The sequence below is a fragment of the Antennarius striatus genome, chromosome 6, assembly GCF_040054535.1.
Source record: "Antennarius striatus isolate MH-2024 chromosome 6, ASM4005453v1, whole genome shotgun sequence".
Classification (NCBI taxonomy): Eukaryota; Metazoa; Chordata; class Actinopteri; order Lophiiformes; family Antennariidae; genus Antennarius; species Antennarius striatus.
The window spans coordinates 12,153,196-12,168,174 of NC_090781.1; the positions used below are offsets into that span (position 1 = coordinate 12,153,196).

The following is a 14,979-nucleotide window of genomic DNA, read 5'->3' on the forward strand; positions in this document are numbered from 1 at the left end:
TACTACTGGGTTATTTATTACTCTTTCTATTTGGTTGGTACTACTTTCTATGTGATAACCCTAACCCTAACCCTGACGGAATCTCTTTAAGTGATCAATAAAGTTCTCTCTACCTGAAAACGCAGTACATTATTTGCAATTGTAAACGTTTAAGTGCTCAAAACAAACTACAAGTCAACAGATACATTTTAAAGTTATACCAAGAAATAAAAAGTTTCAGTTTTAAGATCTCTATCCTACAGCACTGGATTTCATTTAGTTATATATTCTTAAGAGAAAAGTGCAATAAATGTCACACAAATTAAAACAAAGCCCATTTTTTCGTGACATTTGCGATAAATAAGGATTCTATTCAGATTTTTTTTTCCTTTTCTTTTCAAGCAAACTTCAACTTCAGCACGACGGCTTTTATTTTGAAACTGAGGAAGATCTGTGTCATAACTTCACACTTTATAATCCAACCAGAACGATTCGACAAATAATTTGAATGAAACACACAGAATTATAAGATTATGTTCACCTGGAGAGTAGTTTCTATTTTAGTTTTAATGAACACCAATGCACTGACACAACCGTGTTGAAGCTTTTATTTTACTACCAGCGACCCGGGAAGAGGAGGAAGTGTTTCATGTGAGCGGCTCAGCTTCGGAGGTCTCACCGCTCCCACGGGATCGTAGCACCGAAGCCTGGTCGTGATGGTATGGATCGGTAGAAAGGGAACAACATTTCCAGCGGGGACGTAGATTTAGTCAGAATGTGTGATGTGGAGGCGCAGGTGGGGGTCATTCTGGATCTGATGGTCAACACCACCGTGGCAGAAATGACCAAAGTTATGGCCTGCTTCGACTCCACACGTCCAGCAGGATCATCCTGTGAGGCGGAGACCCAACAAGGGGCCCCTCCTGATCGGGTAAGTGAAGGAGAAGCTACCGGTCTGACCTGAACTGATGTCGGTTCCAGTACCGTCCCTCCCTGGGGGGGAGTGGGGTGGGGAGAGGTGGTAGACGCTCCGGCCCCCGGAGCTCCGTAAGCAGCTGATCATAGAAATAGAAGCGCTAGCTCGCCTCGCTAGTTAGCTTCCATCTACTAAAAGGAAACACTCCCGCCGCAGCGCCACCATGCGTACGGAATTCAGCCTAGATTAGACTCCATTAAAGATAATCGTAGTTCTGGTTAATCCCGCTGTCAGAATAATGGAGCACAAAGGCCACGTTGGTCCGGACATGAGGCCGGGCCTTTCTATCTGCTCTAGGTCTGCACACGCTGCGCTCCTGTTGTTGTTGCTGTTTTTGTTGTTGTTGTTGTTGTTGTTGTTGTTTACGAGCGGAATCCAGATGTTGACAAGTAATGAAGGGAATTCATACTTTCAAACACATACTTTTAATGTCTATGCGGGGTATGAGTTCTATTCCTCAATCAGTTTTATGAGAAATAGAACTGATGGCAAACTTTGTTTTGTGATCTCAGAAATGCTGACGCTCACACTTTGACTCCAGTAGAGTAGAGTAGAGTAGAGTAGAGTAGAGTAGAGTAGAGTATAACTTTATTGATTCCTTAAGGAGGTTCCATCAGGGACATTACCCACACAGCACAGTGAGTACACAAAACACAAAAAAAGCAAACAGAGAGCACCAACACCAAATATAAAGCGTAATAAATAACTCATCAAGAATATCCAAATAGAAAGGCATAAATGGGCATAGGAATAAAAAGGCATAAATAGATCAATAATATAATAAGCAGCTGCTGCAGGTCGTTGTGTAAATGGTTTAGTTCATTAAAACACATCAATTCAAACATGTCTCAGAGCTCAATCTCACATCTTTAGTAATAATTACATGAGAATTCTCAAACCGGCATCCTTGTGTTTAGAAATGGTTTAGTTAAATATTTCAATCAGAGCTGAAGTAGAGTAGAGTAGAGTAGAGTAGTCTTGAAACATTGTTATTCAGTGGGTTCTTGTTGCTGAGGTAAAGTAGGGGATTTAGCCGATTGTCATAAGTTTGAAAAGTTTATTCCTGACAACAAGTCTTATACAGATATCCAGGCTCCCCCCAGTGTCCCTGAATGCCTGCAGTAAATGGACCTTCTAACAGCGCAGCTGAGAAGAACGCTATCTTTCCCTGCCCGATGTTTTTTTTTTTTATACAGTTCAGATAAGGAATTGGAATGAGATGATATGATGTCTTCTGGTCCAGTTAGATCGTGACGCCCCCCCTGTTGGGATGTACTTTCCGGTTCTGGTTCATCCTGTGAACAAACAACTGATACCGCCTATGTCCTATATTGTTATTGTAGAGTAACTATGTTTGTGTGTGTGTGTGTGTGTGTGTGTGTGTGTGTGTGTGTGTGTGTGTGTGTGTGTGTGTGTGTGTGTGTGTGTGTGTGTCAGATTAGATGAGTTCAAGTGTGTGTAAAATTACTGAGACAATGTGATGGAAAAGTACTGAGTATGATTGAATACTGTAATGTGAAGCTAGCAAAATAGCAAATAGCATGTATATAATGTTTGAATCTCTTCACAGCAGTATTATGGAAGTGTAATAAATGGTTCTAGTCTTTTCCTTTTATCAGTTTACGCAATGTCTGAAAATGTATATCAAACTATTAGGTTATTAAAAATGTGAACATTGATTCTTGCTCCAAACAGAAATAATTCCCCCTTGTGATGTGATTTAAATCACCAGTGTCTGTATTGAATGTGTGTCTGACAGCGACGTGCGTTTCTCCCATCAGGTGATCCAGTTCCGCGTCTTCATGACGTCTCTGGCTCGAGAGGCCGTAACGAAGATCTGCCAGCTCTTCCATGAATATTCGTCTCTGCTGCAGTTAGAAGTATGTTGCCTCACGTTGTTGGTATATCAGTAATACAATTACTTTAAAAATAATTTTCAGCAATTGAAATTATAAATACTGAAGGAGTAGTTAACACAGTACATGTAATGAACAAGCTTGGGACTTTTGAGGGATTTGTTAACAAGGTACCTGAAGTCCAATCGTAACTGTATCTCACTGGATGAAGCAGATGGTTGCAGAAAGATGACAAAGTATATGTACAGTATATAATAATAATAATAATAATAATAATAACAACAATAATCCACACTTTATTAATCCCTCGTGGGGAAATTCTCTTTACACTCTGCACACATGTACATATATGTGTTAATTACAGCTCAGGTTACAGGTTATAGGCCCCTGAAACAGGCACAGCCCACTAGGGGCCTGTAGGCGTACAGGGGAGGCGGAGTGACGGGTCGCATGAGGAAATCGCGCCCCAATGAGCATATATATATATATATATTAGAGCCATAATCTAAAAAATAATAAAAATCTGGAAATCATATTGTATAATTTTTCAATGATTTATATGTATGTTACTAGGGTTCATAAGTATTTTCACCCATGAGAATCAGCAATAATTATGACTCTCAAAGAGCTGTCAGTCCACCTTAAAAACAAAAACTAAACAGTATCTTAATGTTTAGGAGATAGTCCAATGTATCTCTGTATTTGTAGGTGACAAAGGGTGCTGCAGAGACCGACGATATGAGGAGGAGACTGGAGGGAGCAGAGATGGAGCTGAAGCTGGCTCTGGAAGGCAGCAGAGGACAGAGGGAGGTGAATGAGGAGAGCAAGAGGCCTCTGGCAGGTGGTGCAGAGGAAGAGGCTGTCCACAGCCAGCGCTCTGGGAGGAAGAGTCGAAGAGGTGCTCAGATCGTCCTTTCATTGTCTTGTTTCTTGTTTCTGCTTTCAGACATGGACTAGAAAATTGTGTCTTATCATTCAATATTAAGATGTTGATAAATATTTCATCATGTTTGATTCAGAAATGATGTACTGGGGTATAATTTTGAGATATTTGTACTTTGAATTTAGTTACAAATGTACTTCTATTCTTTTCATTATGAAAAATGTGACTTTTTATTTGATTACTTCTGTTCATACTTGAGATACTTGCAACTTTCCATAACTGTTTTTATATTCTCATCCCTTCCAGTCATCGTGAATTTTTGTAACAAAACGATCAAAAGCAGGTTATTAAAATGTAATACTCCCGATGCAACAGTTTGATGTTGAGGAGTTAAAAAGGTGAAGCAATATTGTGCTTTGTCTACCATGACTGCCCAGGTCTCGATTGAATTTCACATGATGAAACAAAAATACTGTCATCCACCTTTTTGACATTTTGCAGTTGTGGCTTGTGGTGAAACCGGAGTAAAGAGATCACCTATAATTCACCTTTGGAAAGGCAGAACCCATGAGGTAAAGGTTTTGAACCAGATTTTTTTGCCAATCAATTCGTTTCAAACAGAAACGGAATTATAACGTTTCCGGTTTTACATTCCACCCATAAACTGACGTTCTTGAACCAGTTACAACAAAATAATATTGTTCCCGAACCAGTTAATAACGTTCCTTGTAAATATAAATAGGTATAAGTAGGTAGCTTTAGGACTTTTAAATTGACAATTAAAGCAGTTTAAGTACTGTAGATGTGTCCCTACAGCAAACAGGACAACATCCAGTTACAAAACAGAGGATGGAGAATCAGAGGGAGACGGAGAAGTTGATGCAGCTTATGATGCAACCAAGTTTGTGTATTTCAGAGCTCACCAAGGAGCGAACACGGTGTCGCTCTGAGCGAAGCATCTTGTGATCGGTCAAGAACAGAAAAAAACACAGATAAATGCTCGGCCTCTGGAGGAGGAAGTCCACCAGAGGAGATTAATTGTTACAAAGCGCTGGCAGCATGGGGACACATTGCACTTAAAATGAAAGGCAACCAAAGGGTTAATGTCTAAATGAAATATTTTCGAAGATTGGCAGACTGCAGTGTTTACCTGTTATGAATATAATCGAGATTATGAGACTGCCTTTTCCTTGACTGCTGGTGATATGTCTCAACTTCTCTCCGCTCTCATCACGCATTTAGTGAATGACAGGAAGGGAAACATGAGGTCAGATATTTTTTTTCAAAAATGACAAAAACCCCCGATATTAACCAGTTACAATTATTTTCTGTTCCGGAACATTAAAAAATGCAAAGTTTTCGGTTTCATTTTCATTCCTGGCAAAATACAAAAAGTTTCTGGTTGTCATTTTCATTCCATGAACCGTTTCAAAGCCCTGCGTACTTCAGATGGTCTAAGGCACATTTCTGATGCTGAACTGGATTTTAACTTTGTCTCTAAAACCCAAATCCTCTTTACTTCTTCACACTAACTTAAGACTTCAAAAAAGTGGAGGCTCTGAGTTGAAAGGATTTTTAAAGAACCGAGATACAAAATTCCAAAAAATACACCTAATCACTGTATCAAATATGATTCTTCTCAGCTAATAATCTGCTGTGACAGCATCCACTCTTCAGGCAAGACTTGAGCTTTGCATAGCATGCACAGGAAGTGTCATTTAGACGAATTAGAAGTAAACACTATAATACTATAATGGATCCCACTGTGTTGTGACCAAATCTCCCTTATTCCCATTTCCTCTCAGGATAATGTCCGACCTCTGATGATAAAGGAGGAAGGATTGGAGGCACTGGCCAACCAGGCAACCTCTGACTCTGGTCTGTGCAGAGCTGACCCAGACCAGGAAGACTGTGACGACCCAGACTATCAGGTTGATTTCACAAATGTCTCACATCTGGAGAATTAATGTGGCCTTTTATTCTCATTTTTTAATTTATAACCCTTTGAGTATTAATGAAAGCATGAAAGACATCGTGTGTAAACACCAACTTCATAATTTCTGGGTTTCTGCCCTCTGATGCATCCTGGGATTGAGACTTAAGTTAGCGTATATTGTACATAAAAAATAATAGAAAAATATGGTTAAGGCAAATGTCTAACGAGTTAATTTCTATTTCAGTTGGAGCAAGGAGATCAAGCGGACGGTGACCCAGGATACACTACCAGACGTAAACGTACGGTGAAGTCAAAGACTCATCGAGGCCGAATGAGGAAGGAGAGCGAGAACCAGCAGCCTCTGAGCTGCAAACACTGCAGGAAAACCTTCACCAAGCTGCTGCAGCTCAAAGCCCACCAGGCCGTCCACGGGGCGAGCGCAGAGAAGCCGTTCCACTGCTCTCAGTGTGGCAGAGGGTTTTCGTTCCAGCGAAGCCTCAACGCACACATGCTGCTTCATACAGGTGGATGTTCACACAGCTGTTATAAAGAGCTTTTAGACTCCATTTGCAACTGCCACACAGCAACACACACCAAACACAGACACATTAAGTTATTGGTTGTGAGACTTGAGTGCCTTAAAAAATAATAAAAACAGCATAAAAATGTATTAGGAGAGTTATAAAAAAATCAGCATATAATTCTCTTTTCAATATCAATTGTTCCCATATTCAGGTGAGAGACCGCACACCTGTGAGGTCTGTGGGAAGGGTTTCACCCTGAAGCAGCTCCTGAGGAACCACCAGCGTCTCCACGCTGAGGTGCGTCCATTCCACTGTGATCAGTGTGGGAAAAGTTTCTACCGAGCCCACGGCCTGAAGATGCATCAGATGGTCCACACAGGAGAGCGGGGGTACAACTGCCAGTACTGCAGCAAAAGCTTCACCATCCAGGGTAACCTGCAGCGCCATCTGCGCATACACACAGGGGAAAAACCCTTCAAATGCGAAACATGTGGTAAAAGCTTCAACCAGGCTGACACTCTGAAAGGCCATCAGCGGACACACACTGGAGAGCGTCCCTTCAGCTGCGACACCTGTGGCAAGTGTTTCATCCAGAAGAGCGCCTTGAGGATGCACCAGAAGACGTCCCACTCAGGGGAGAACGCCCTGGCATGCATCGCATGTGGCGCTGCGGTCGCCTGCGTGGACTCGCTCCGAAAACATCTTCAGTCCCATGCAGCCACTATTCCGTGCACGTGTGTGATCTGTGGCCGGCACCTGAGCTCCATCACTGAGCTGCGCTCACACCAGCAGCTTCACACTGTGGACAGGCCTCACAACTGTGGGCTCTGTGGGAAGAGTTTCAAGTCATCCAGTTACGTCAAGATTCACTTGAAGACGCACAGCGGGGAGAGACCGTTCTCCTGCGACATCTGTGGTCGCATGTTTACACAGCACAGCAGCCTTAAGTCACATCAGGTTGGTTTCCATGGTTTTGTTGTTTTGTTTTTTGTTTATGGAAATGTTCCATATTCCATGTCCTTTCATGGAAAAAATATCCCAAATTCCCGTCATTTGCTGGTTAGTAGGAACATCCTTTTGTCAGTGAGTAGCTCCAAAAAAAAAAAAAAAGATAGAAGACAGAGAACATTTGAAAGACATTTGCTTTCACAGCAAAATTTTTCATGAATTTGAAGTAACTGCTGTAAACTATTGAAACTCGATTTGAAATGCAAGATGACTAAATTTAATGAATTTGTTATTGAGATTTTTTCTTTTTAATTGTGAATTTTCCTGATGTGTCGTTAAGAGAGTCAGATGAAGCAGACATAGAATTAGAATTCTTGATCTTCGATGTTCTCTGTATAAAAATATTTTTTGTGTGTGCTCCTCTCAGGTGGTCCACTCAGGAGAAAAACCATTCAGTTGTGACACGTGTGGGAAATGCTTCAGCAACATGGGCAATCTGAACAGACATCAGCGTATCCACACTGGGGAGAAGCCGTTCACTTGTGACATATGTGGACGCAGCTTTAACCAGGGCAACAGTCTGAAAGCCCACCAGCAGATACACACTGGGGAGAAACAGTTCATGTGTGACAAGTGTGGGAAGAGTTTCTCCTACCTGAGGAACCTGAAGGACCACAAGTGTTTCTATGTCTGAAGTGTCACTGTGACTGGGTTTTTTGTTGAGGACTAAAATGAGTGGATGGATTATCATTTTCATTGAAAGTCGTTTTGGTAACTATGAAACTGGGTTGTTAGATCTGCTTATTTAACAGTGATGATGTCCTTGAGAAACAAGGTGGCGATAGATGAAAGACAGCACAGAGAACAGATGAGTGAACAAATAAGTTCAAACTCTTAAAAGTTGAAGTGAAGACACACTGTGATCAGTGTGTGGTAATAATCAATGAGTGAGTTAAAAAGATATGAAAGCTTTGGTAAAACAGAAGAGATTATGTAAATTATTTATTTGAATGTATTTGTAAGTTGATGTTTTGGTGAATGTTTAAGAATCCTACATTAAATTTAGATTCTAAATATAAGGGATTAAATATATCACATTAAATCAACCCGTGATTTTCATCCTACAACAACTAATAAGAGTGATAAGAATGAAACAAAATTTGTGATTAACTCCTAGACATACAAATTTTCCTTCTATTAAAAAAGTTGAGTGAACATTGTTAATAGATTTATTGTAAGTTTATGATTCATTTCATAAACTTGTGATAAGTAAGTTTATGAAAATGAACTTATTTATTATAAGTTTATAGACGTCGTATAGTAGAAGTTAAAACATGTTTAGTGTTTGACTGCCTTTGCTGCTAATTTAAAGTTGTATTCCCGATGTAACCTGTAAAATATAAGATTATAAATTATTACTAAAATTGCCTTTTGGCTTGTCCCATTAGGGGTTGCCACAGCGTGTCATCCTTCTTCCATCTTAGATAAAAGCTTTGTTGTTTGAAAACCTTTTTTAAGCCGGATGCCCTTCCTGCCACAACCGTCTGTACTGTATGTATCTGAGCTTGGGACCGGCCTACAGTTGATCTAGCTTATGTTCCCGTAGGGCTTTTTAAATGCTGTCAGTCAGATGAACTCATCAAACACTCAACATCGGTCCTGATAATTCAATTTAATGTATGATGATTAACAAATACTTTGGGAGTAATTATCCAACAATTACAATTATCATTATACAAAACCAAGAACATATAGTTAGACTTAAGTTACACCATTTAATACATTTTCTTTAACCCCAAAATTTTCTTTTCAATTCAATCATTAAAAAAGATTCTTGCATTATTTTGAAAGAATCTGTCATGCCAATTTGCAGCATCACATTAGCCCAGTGCAAATAAAATCCCTGAATTAATCTTACACCAATCTTTGAATGTGCAGGTATACCTCGGAGCACCAAAATGGAAAATAACCATTTGCGGTTCTGTACATTACTAATGAGTGCATTTTCAATAATATTTGGTTAATACAAATCTATTTTAAAGTTTACAAACAATTAAATTTTTTAATATAGTCCTGAAATTTTTTTGCCGTTGCTTATTTCACATTAAAGGTAACGGGCTGCTATACAGGTTAATTATATGATAAATCTTTTAATTTTATTTATTGTGCTGTAATCTGATATTCATTCATTTTCACAACCACTTCATCTGTTGTCATGAGTGTTAGAATTGAGGAGCTGGAGTATCTCAGCTGGCTTAGGGCGTGAGGCAGGGGAAACTCCAGGCTCTATGCCAATAGAGGGCTTTTATTGATTTACTAGTAATTTTACGATTCCAATATTTGTGGTGGACAGACGTAAAATCAAATAAAATGACGTAAACTTGATTTTTATTTTTCCATGCTTTTTTTAAACAACATAACTCGACTAATGCTGAGGTAAAAATGTACATTCGAACAGTGTACAGCTTTCCCAGATGTAGTTGCAAACATGTTTTAAAACCAAGAATAGACAGAAAACGCAAAGGCAGGGCGGAGTTTCATAACAAAGGTTGTAACAGAGGATTTGCAGCTATGAGAAAAATCAGATTTACTATTTCTAGAGTAAATGAAGGTGATGAGCCACCCATGGCTATTGTAATACAGTGATCTTGTAACAACAGATGGGACTGAACCACTTGAGTGAGTAGTATAGACCGAGGATGTGATGATGAAAAAGAAGTAGGAGTGGTGGAGTTTGACAAAGATAGGAAGCAGATTGGTTTATCCCTTAATATGTGTCTGTGCATGTTAATCCAGCTGCACATGTGTGTAATATGTGGATCGGTGCAGTTCCACAAATTAGCTGACAAATAGATGTCACTAAGGTTTTCTAAGAACTCAAAAGTTCCACTCTCCACTGTTTTTAGCTGGTTTGACCTTAAACTCAATTTCTGGAGGTTATATAGTCCCTGAAATACATCTGATTGCAAGTGATCCAATTTATTGCCATCCAAGTTTAGTTCTGTCAACTTTGAAAGAGAAGCAAAGAGCTTAGGGTGTATACTACTCAGGCTGTTGTTATGAAGCAAAAGCTTGTGAAGGTTGTGCAGATGAGAGAAGATGTTGAAAGGAATGTCACGGAGCTGATTGACACTAATATTAAGCTTTTTGAGGTGGATTAACCCTACAAAGGTATCCGGAGACAGTGCTGAGAGGTGGTTTTTGTCCAGATTCAACATAGTGAGACTTGTTAGAGTCACAAATAGTCTTGTAGGAAGGTTGCTTAAGGGGTTTCCATCAAGTAGTAACTCGTTTAAACTGACTAGGTCTCTGAAATGGTCTCGGTGTAGGGAAACAACATGGTTGTGAGAGAGTTTCAGTGATTTTAGTTTCACTAAACCCTGAAATACTAAGGAATCTACAAACCCGATGTTGTTGTCACTGAGATTAATTTCCCTGAGCTCCTTCATCTCACTGAAAACACCATTGTGAAGTTGCCTCAGAGCATTACCCTCCAAGTACAGGCTCTCCAGGGAATTGAGTTTGTTGAACACATCAGGATGGAGCTCCTGGATCTCATTGTTTGACAACTGTAGCTCAATCAGTTTGGACAGTGCATCAAATGCTTCAACTTGTATCACAGAGATCTGATTATCATCCAGTTGCAGGTCTTGCAGGTTTTTCAAGTTACTGAATATGTCCAGAGGAAGCAATGTCAGTCTGTTCCTGTACAAATCAAGTAACTCAAGGCTTCCCAGGTCCTTAAAGACCTTTGAGGGAAGATAATTTATTAGGTTGAGACTGACATCCAGTTCCCTCAGCAGGGTCAGACCTCTCAGGGATCCCTCAGGCAGAGTGGTCAGTTTGTTGTTGCTCAAGTCTAGATGAACCAACGAATTCAGTGAAGAGAAGCAATCATCTGGAAGGCTAACAAGGCTGTTCTTCTGAAGAAAAAGATACTTCAGACTATTTATGTCACTCATAGCCTTTGTTGGAACAGTAACTAGCATGTTGCCACTCAGATCAAGGTGTTGTAGACCTGTTGCTCCTCTGAAGCTGGCCTTATCCATACTTCTGATTCTGTTTCTCGACACAATAAGCTTCTCTAATGTACTTGAGTTCTTGAACACACCTTCCTCTATCTGTGTTAAATTGTTGCAGGTCAGGTAGAGCTCCACCAGGTTGAAGGCTCCTTCCAATCCACCAACCTGTAATACCTGTATCTGGTTAAAGTTCACATACAGTGTCTTCATGTTAACTAGTCCCCTGAGGAATCCAGTTGGTAGATATTTCATTTGGTTCTCACTCAGGTCCAGTAAGGTGAGAGCAGGGCAGTTTTGGAACTGGCCAGGGTGGAGAAACATCAGGCCATTGGCACGGAGGAAGAGCTCAGTCAGCTTTGTCATATTGGGCCACAGTGGGTTGGCAGAGAAAAAGACATTCATCTTATTCTTTGTCAGATCCAGGACCTTGCAGAGTATTCAGGAAGGAAAGAAATCTGTATATTAAATTCTGTAGACATAGAGATAATATTTTCGTATCATCAGTGAGATTTGTTTTTTATCGTCCTTTATCCTGTAAAAATGTTCAATATATGTTAGTTCAGTATTTTAAGGGTGGTTATTCACTTAACTATTTCTTGTATAGAGGACATGTCAAATTTAACTTGGGACTTTCCTACTGTAGGAGTCTCTGATTGGCTAGTAGAACATCAAACACTTCATGTGAAGTACAATTTTCGGGGTTGCTATGTGTTTCATACCTGCAGATTTTCCAGCCCACGCTTAGGTATTTCCTCTATCTCATTGTATGAGATATACAGCTTATCTGTGCGGTCTGGTAAGGTAGGGATCTGGTGCAGTCCTGTCCCCTGACATGCAATAACGGCCATATTGTTGAAACACTGGCAAGGTGGGGGACAGACTTTACGTGCCCACACGAAAAGGTGCAGCGAGACCAGAATTAAGACTCCAAGCATGGTCAGCTCCAACTAAAAACAAAAATCAAACATGAAATTTTCAATGTTGTAATAGTATTACATCCCCCTTCAAAGAGGTGATGTACTCTAATTGTCAGTGTTTGTGTATTCGTCCGTTCGTTCGTCCGTCCGTCCGTTTGTATGTCCACCAAATATCTTCAAGACCGTTGCAGATAGAAAGATGAAACAAGAAGCACATTACTTGGGCGGCAAACGGGATGAAAATGAGATGATGAGCTTGACCTTAAGAAAACTAGGTCAAGGTCAAATTTCAAATTTGTACACTCAAAAACCGGATAAGATAGAAAGACGAGGGAGATGGCCAGTGTGAGTAAGACCGTTGATCAAAGCTAGTATTTTCCGCACTATAAGGCACACCTAAAATCTTTTAATTTTCTCAATTTCTTATAATCGAATGTGCCTTATATACAGAATATGAAAAAAAGTTTATAGTAGACCATTCATTGAAGATGAGTTCTCAGATGTGTTTTAAAATCCAATGAGCCTTATGTATGAAAAATGTTTTGAAAATACGCCATTCATTGAAGGTGCGCCTTATAATGCGGAAAATATTGTATGTCAGAGCACTAGCTTTGATCTATGGTCTTACTCACACTGGCTTTCTCCATATGCACTAGTCTATACACTAGTCAGGTAGTACTTTCAGGGTACCCTGACCTACCCTGAAAGTAGGTCAGGGTAAGTCACAGAATGTTGCAGTCTATGACTGCCTTGTTTAAAGCTTGCTTTGTACTAGTGCAACAACATCTGAAAAATAATTCCGTAAACTAGAAGTTTGTTATACGTAACTTCACAACATTTTAACAATTCAGTGTGCCTTCGATCTTTGCGGTAATTGCGTTCCAGGAACAACACGCGATTAATGAATTCCGCAATAGAGCAACAAAGTAGTACTTTCAGGGTATCTTATTATTTACGGTAATTTAAATTTAAATTTATGAACCCTCCTCATACTAATATTAAACCACTTTCTATCTGTGTTACCTTAGCCCACACTCTTACTGACTGTTTAAGGCACTTTTGTGTCTCACGAAAGTCCCAGACTCACGCAACTGAGTGCACTTCCAGATGTTGTCAGCCAATAGAATGCGCGTACGATATCACGTGACTGCCAACCTAAAATCCGCTATGAGGTGAAGTCACAAGCTCGATGCGCGAATGCACAATGCACGGGGGCGCACTGTATATGTTTTCTCTACGTTCAGGAAGCATTCTTTTAAGTGTTTTTCATCTAATTATATTCTGAATTGACTTTATGTTCTTTATAACGGACATAAGTTATATTCCAGAAGGAAGACAGTGTCAGAATAAACAAGGCAGTCAGAGACTGCAACATCCCGCGACTTACCCTGACTTACTTTTAGGGTAGGTCAGGGTACCCTGAAAGTAGTACCTAAAGTGATAATTACTCATTCTTCCTGATTTATTTTTATATCAAACACTGAAATGTCTGCAACACAAGTTATTTGTGCCAAGTAATAAATTTACATTTCAGTTACCTTAGAATTATTATTTTTCTATAATAATGTAAGTTTTAATTTTTTTTGCCTTGCTGGATAATTGTAATTTCTTTAAAATCAAACTTACCACTGCTTGAAGTGCCTCCAGTGCTTGAAGGTGTTTTTGTTGCAGGAGTGTTTTGCACAAAGCCTAACCTTCAGACTGTCTTTTGCACTTGCTCTCTAAGATATATTTATGCTTGCAGTGGATTATGAGGTCATAGAATGACTTTTCTTAGAATTGTCTACCATAGTTACTGACCTCAATAACAAGCACTGATCAATCTAAGGGATTGTACTCTATAGTCCAATGAGTTCAACTGAAACAGCATAAAAACTCCCCAGTGCACATTGACAAACCACATCAATGGACATGTTAAAAAAATGTTCACACACACACACACACACACACACACACACACACACACACACACACACACACACACACACACACACACACACACACACACACACTAACACACACTAACACATGCTCCAAAAAACGGTGCAGAGCAAGAACTGTCACTTATAGACTCCAGTTTATGCTAAAGTATCTGACAGGGCCAGCAGATCTGATTTAGAGATGTAGCTAACTGCATTGTTAGACGTGCCTACAACCTGGAGCTGGATATTGCCCTGTTATAAACTAATTTTTAAGTTTAAAGTTAAAGCTCAGTTGTGAGGAGAGGAGTTTTCTCATGGACTATAGCCAGAAAAATTAAACCGGGCTCAGCAGACCGTATTCCAGAGAAAGGAAAGCAGCCCTCCACTCACCGTCATCGACCCAGAGAAACTAACTTTACACAGAGCTGACAAAAAGACATTGTATCACGACTGTGTGAGATCTATAAACAGAAATGGACTGAGCAACAGAACCCCCACCGAGTGTACAAAGAGGCTGGCTGGGGGGAACTGGACCCAACCCACAGTGGGCTGTAAAAAACACTTAAATATAAAGGACTATCAACCTCCAGTGGAGGATTTTACATGGTGCTGTGGCCTCTACTGCTTTTGTTTCTGTTCTTTGTCTTGCTGTTTTTAACATGTCTCCATTTTGTGAATTACGAGAGAATATGTTCCAAGTTTTTACGGAGTGTTGAAGAGTCACCGAGTTTTTCACTCTTTTAACTGTGGTTTTTAGTCTGTTTGGTGTAGCTTTTACTGAGTGTTTTCATCCTGGGAGCTAGCTACAAAAAAGCCAATAAAGAAATGTGGTAACTCCTAAATTTTCTCTCAGGAGAAGTGACAATTGCCATTTACCTTAGCAGGAAAAACCGGGTGGAGAATAAACAAGACCAGGAAGCCAGCTCAGTGTAATTTGTTACATGTGTAAACATCCATAAAAATGTGTTGTTTAGAACAATCAAAAAATCTCTCTCTCATTGTCTCACTCTCAGGGT

At 39.9% G+C, this 14,979-nt stretch overlaps 2 protein-coding genes across 2 annotated transcripts; one reads left to right on the top strand and one right to left on the bottom strand.

Annotated features, from left to right (window-relative positions):
• Positions 1 to 515: 515 nt before the first annotated feature.
• Positions 516 to 9,472, top strand: LOC137596985 (oocyte zinc finger protein XlCOF6-like). The gene is made up of 8 exons (XM_068317841.1): positions 516 to 910; positions 2,737 to 2,835; positions 3,520 to 3,709; positions 4,196 to 4,266; positions 5,500 to 5,625; positions 5,875 to 6,154; positions 6,366 to 7,111; positions 7,530 to 9,472. Exons 1-8 carry the CDS (start codon positions 755 to 757, stop codon positions 7,794 to 7,796), a joined length of 1,935 nt encoding a protein of 644 aa, XP_068173942.1. The 5' UTR covers positions 516 to 754; the 3' UTR covers positions 7,797 to 9,472.
• Positions 9,473 to 9,635: 163 nt separating this feature from the next.
• On the bottom strand, positions 9,636 to 12,190 carry si:dkey-182i3.11 (leucine-rich repeat-containing protein 15). The gene is made up of 2 exons (XM_068318111.1): positions 11,844 to 12,190; positions 9,636 to 11,550 (listed from the first exon to the last, which is right to left on the bottom strand). Exons 1-2 carry the CDS (start codon positions 12,057 to 12,059, stop codon positions 9,640 to 9,642), a joined length of 2,127 nt encoding a protein of 708 aa, XP_068174212.1. The 5' UTR covers positions 12,060 to 12,190; the 3' UTR covers positions 9,636 to 9,639.
• Positions 12,191 to 14,979: the final 2,789 nt, after the last annotated feature.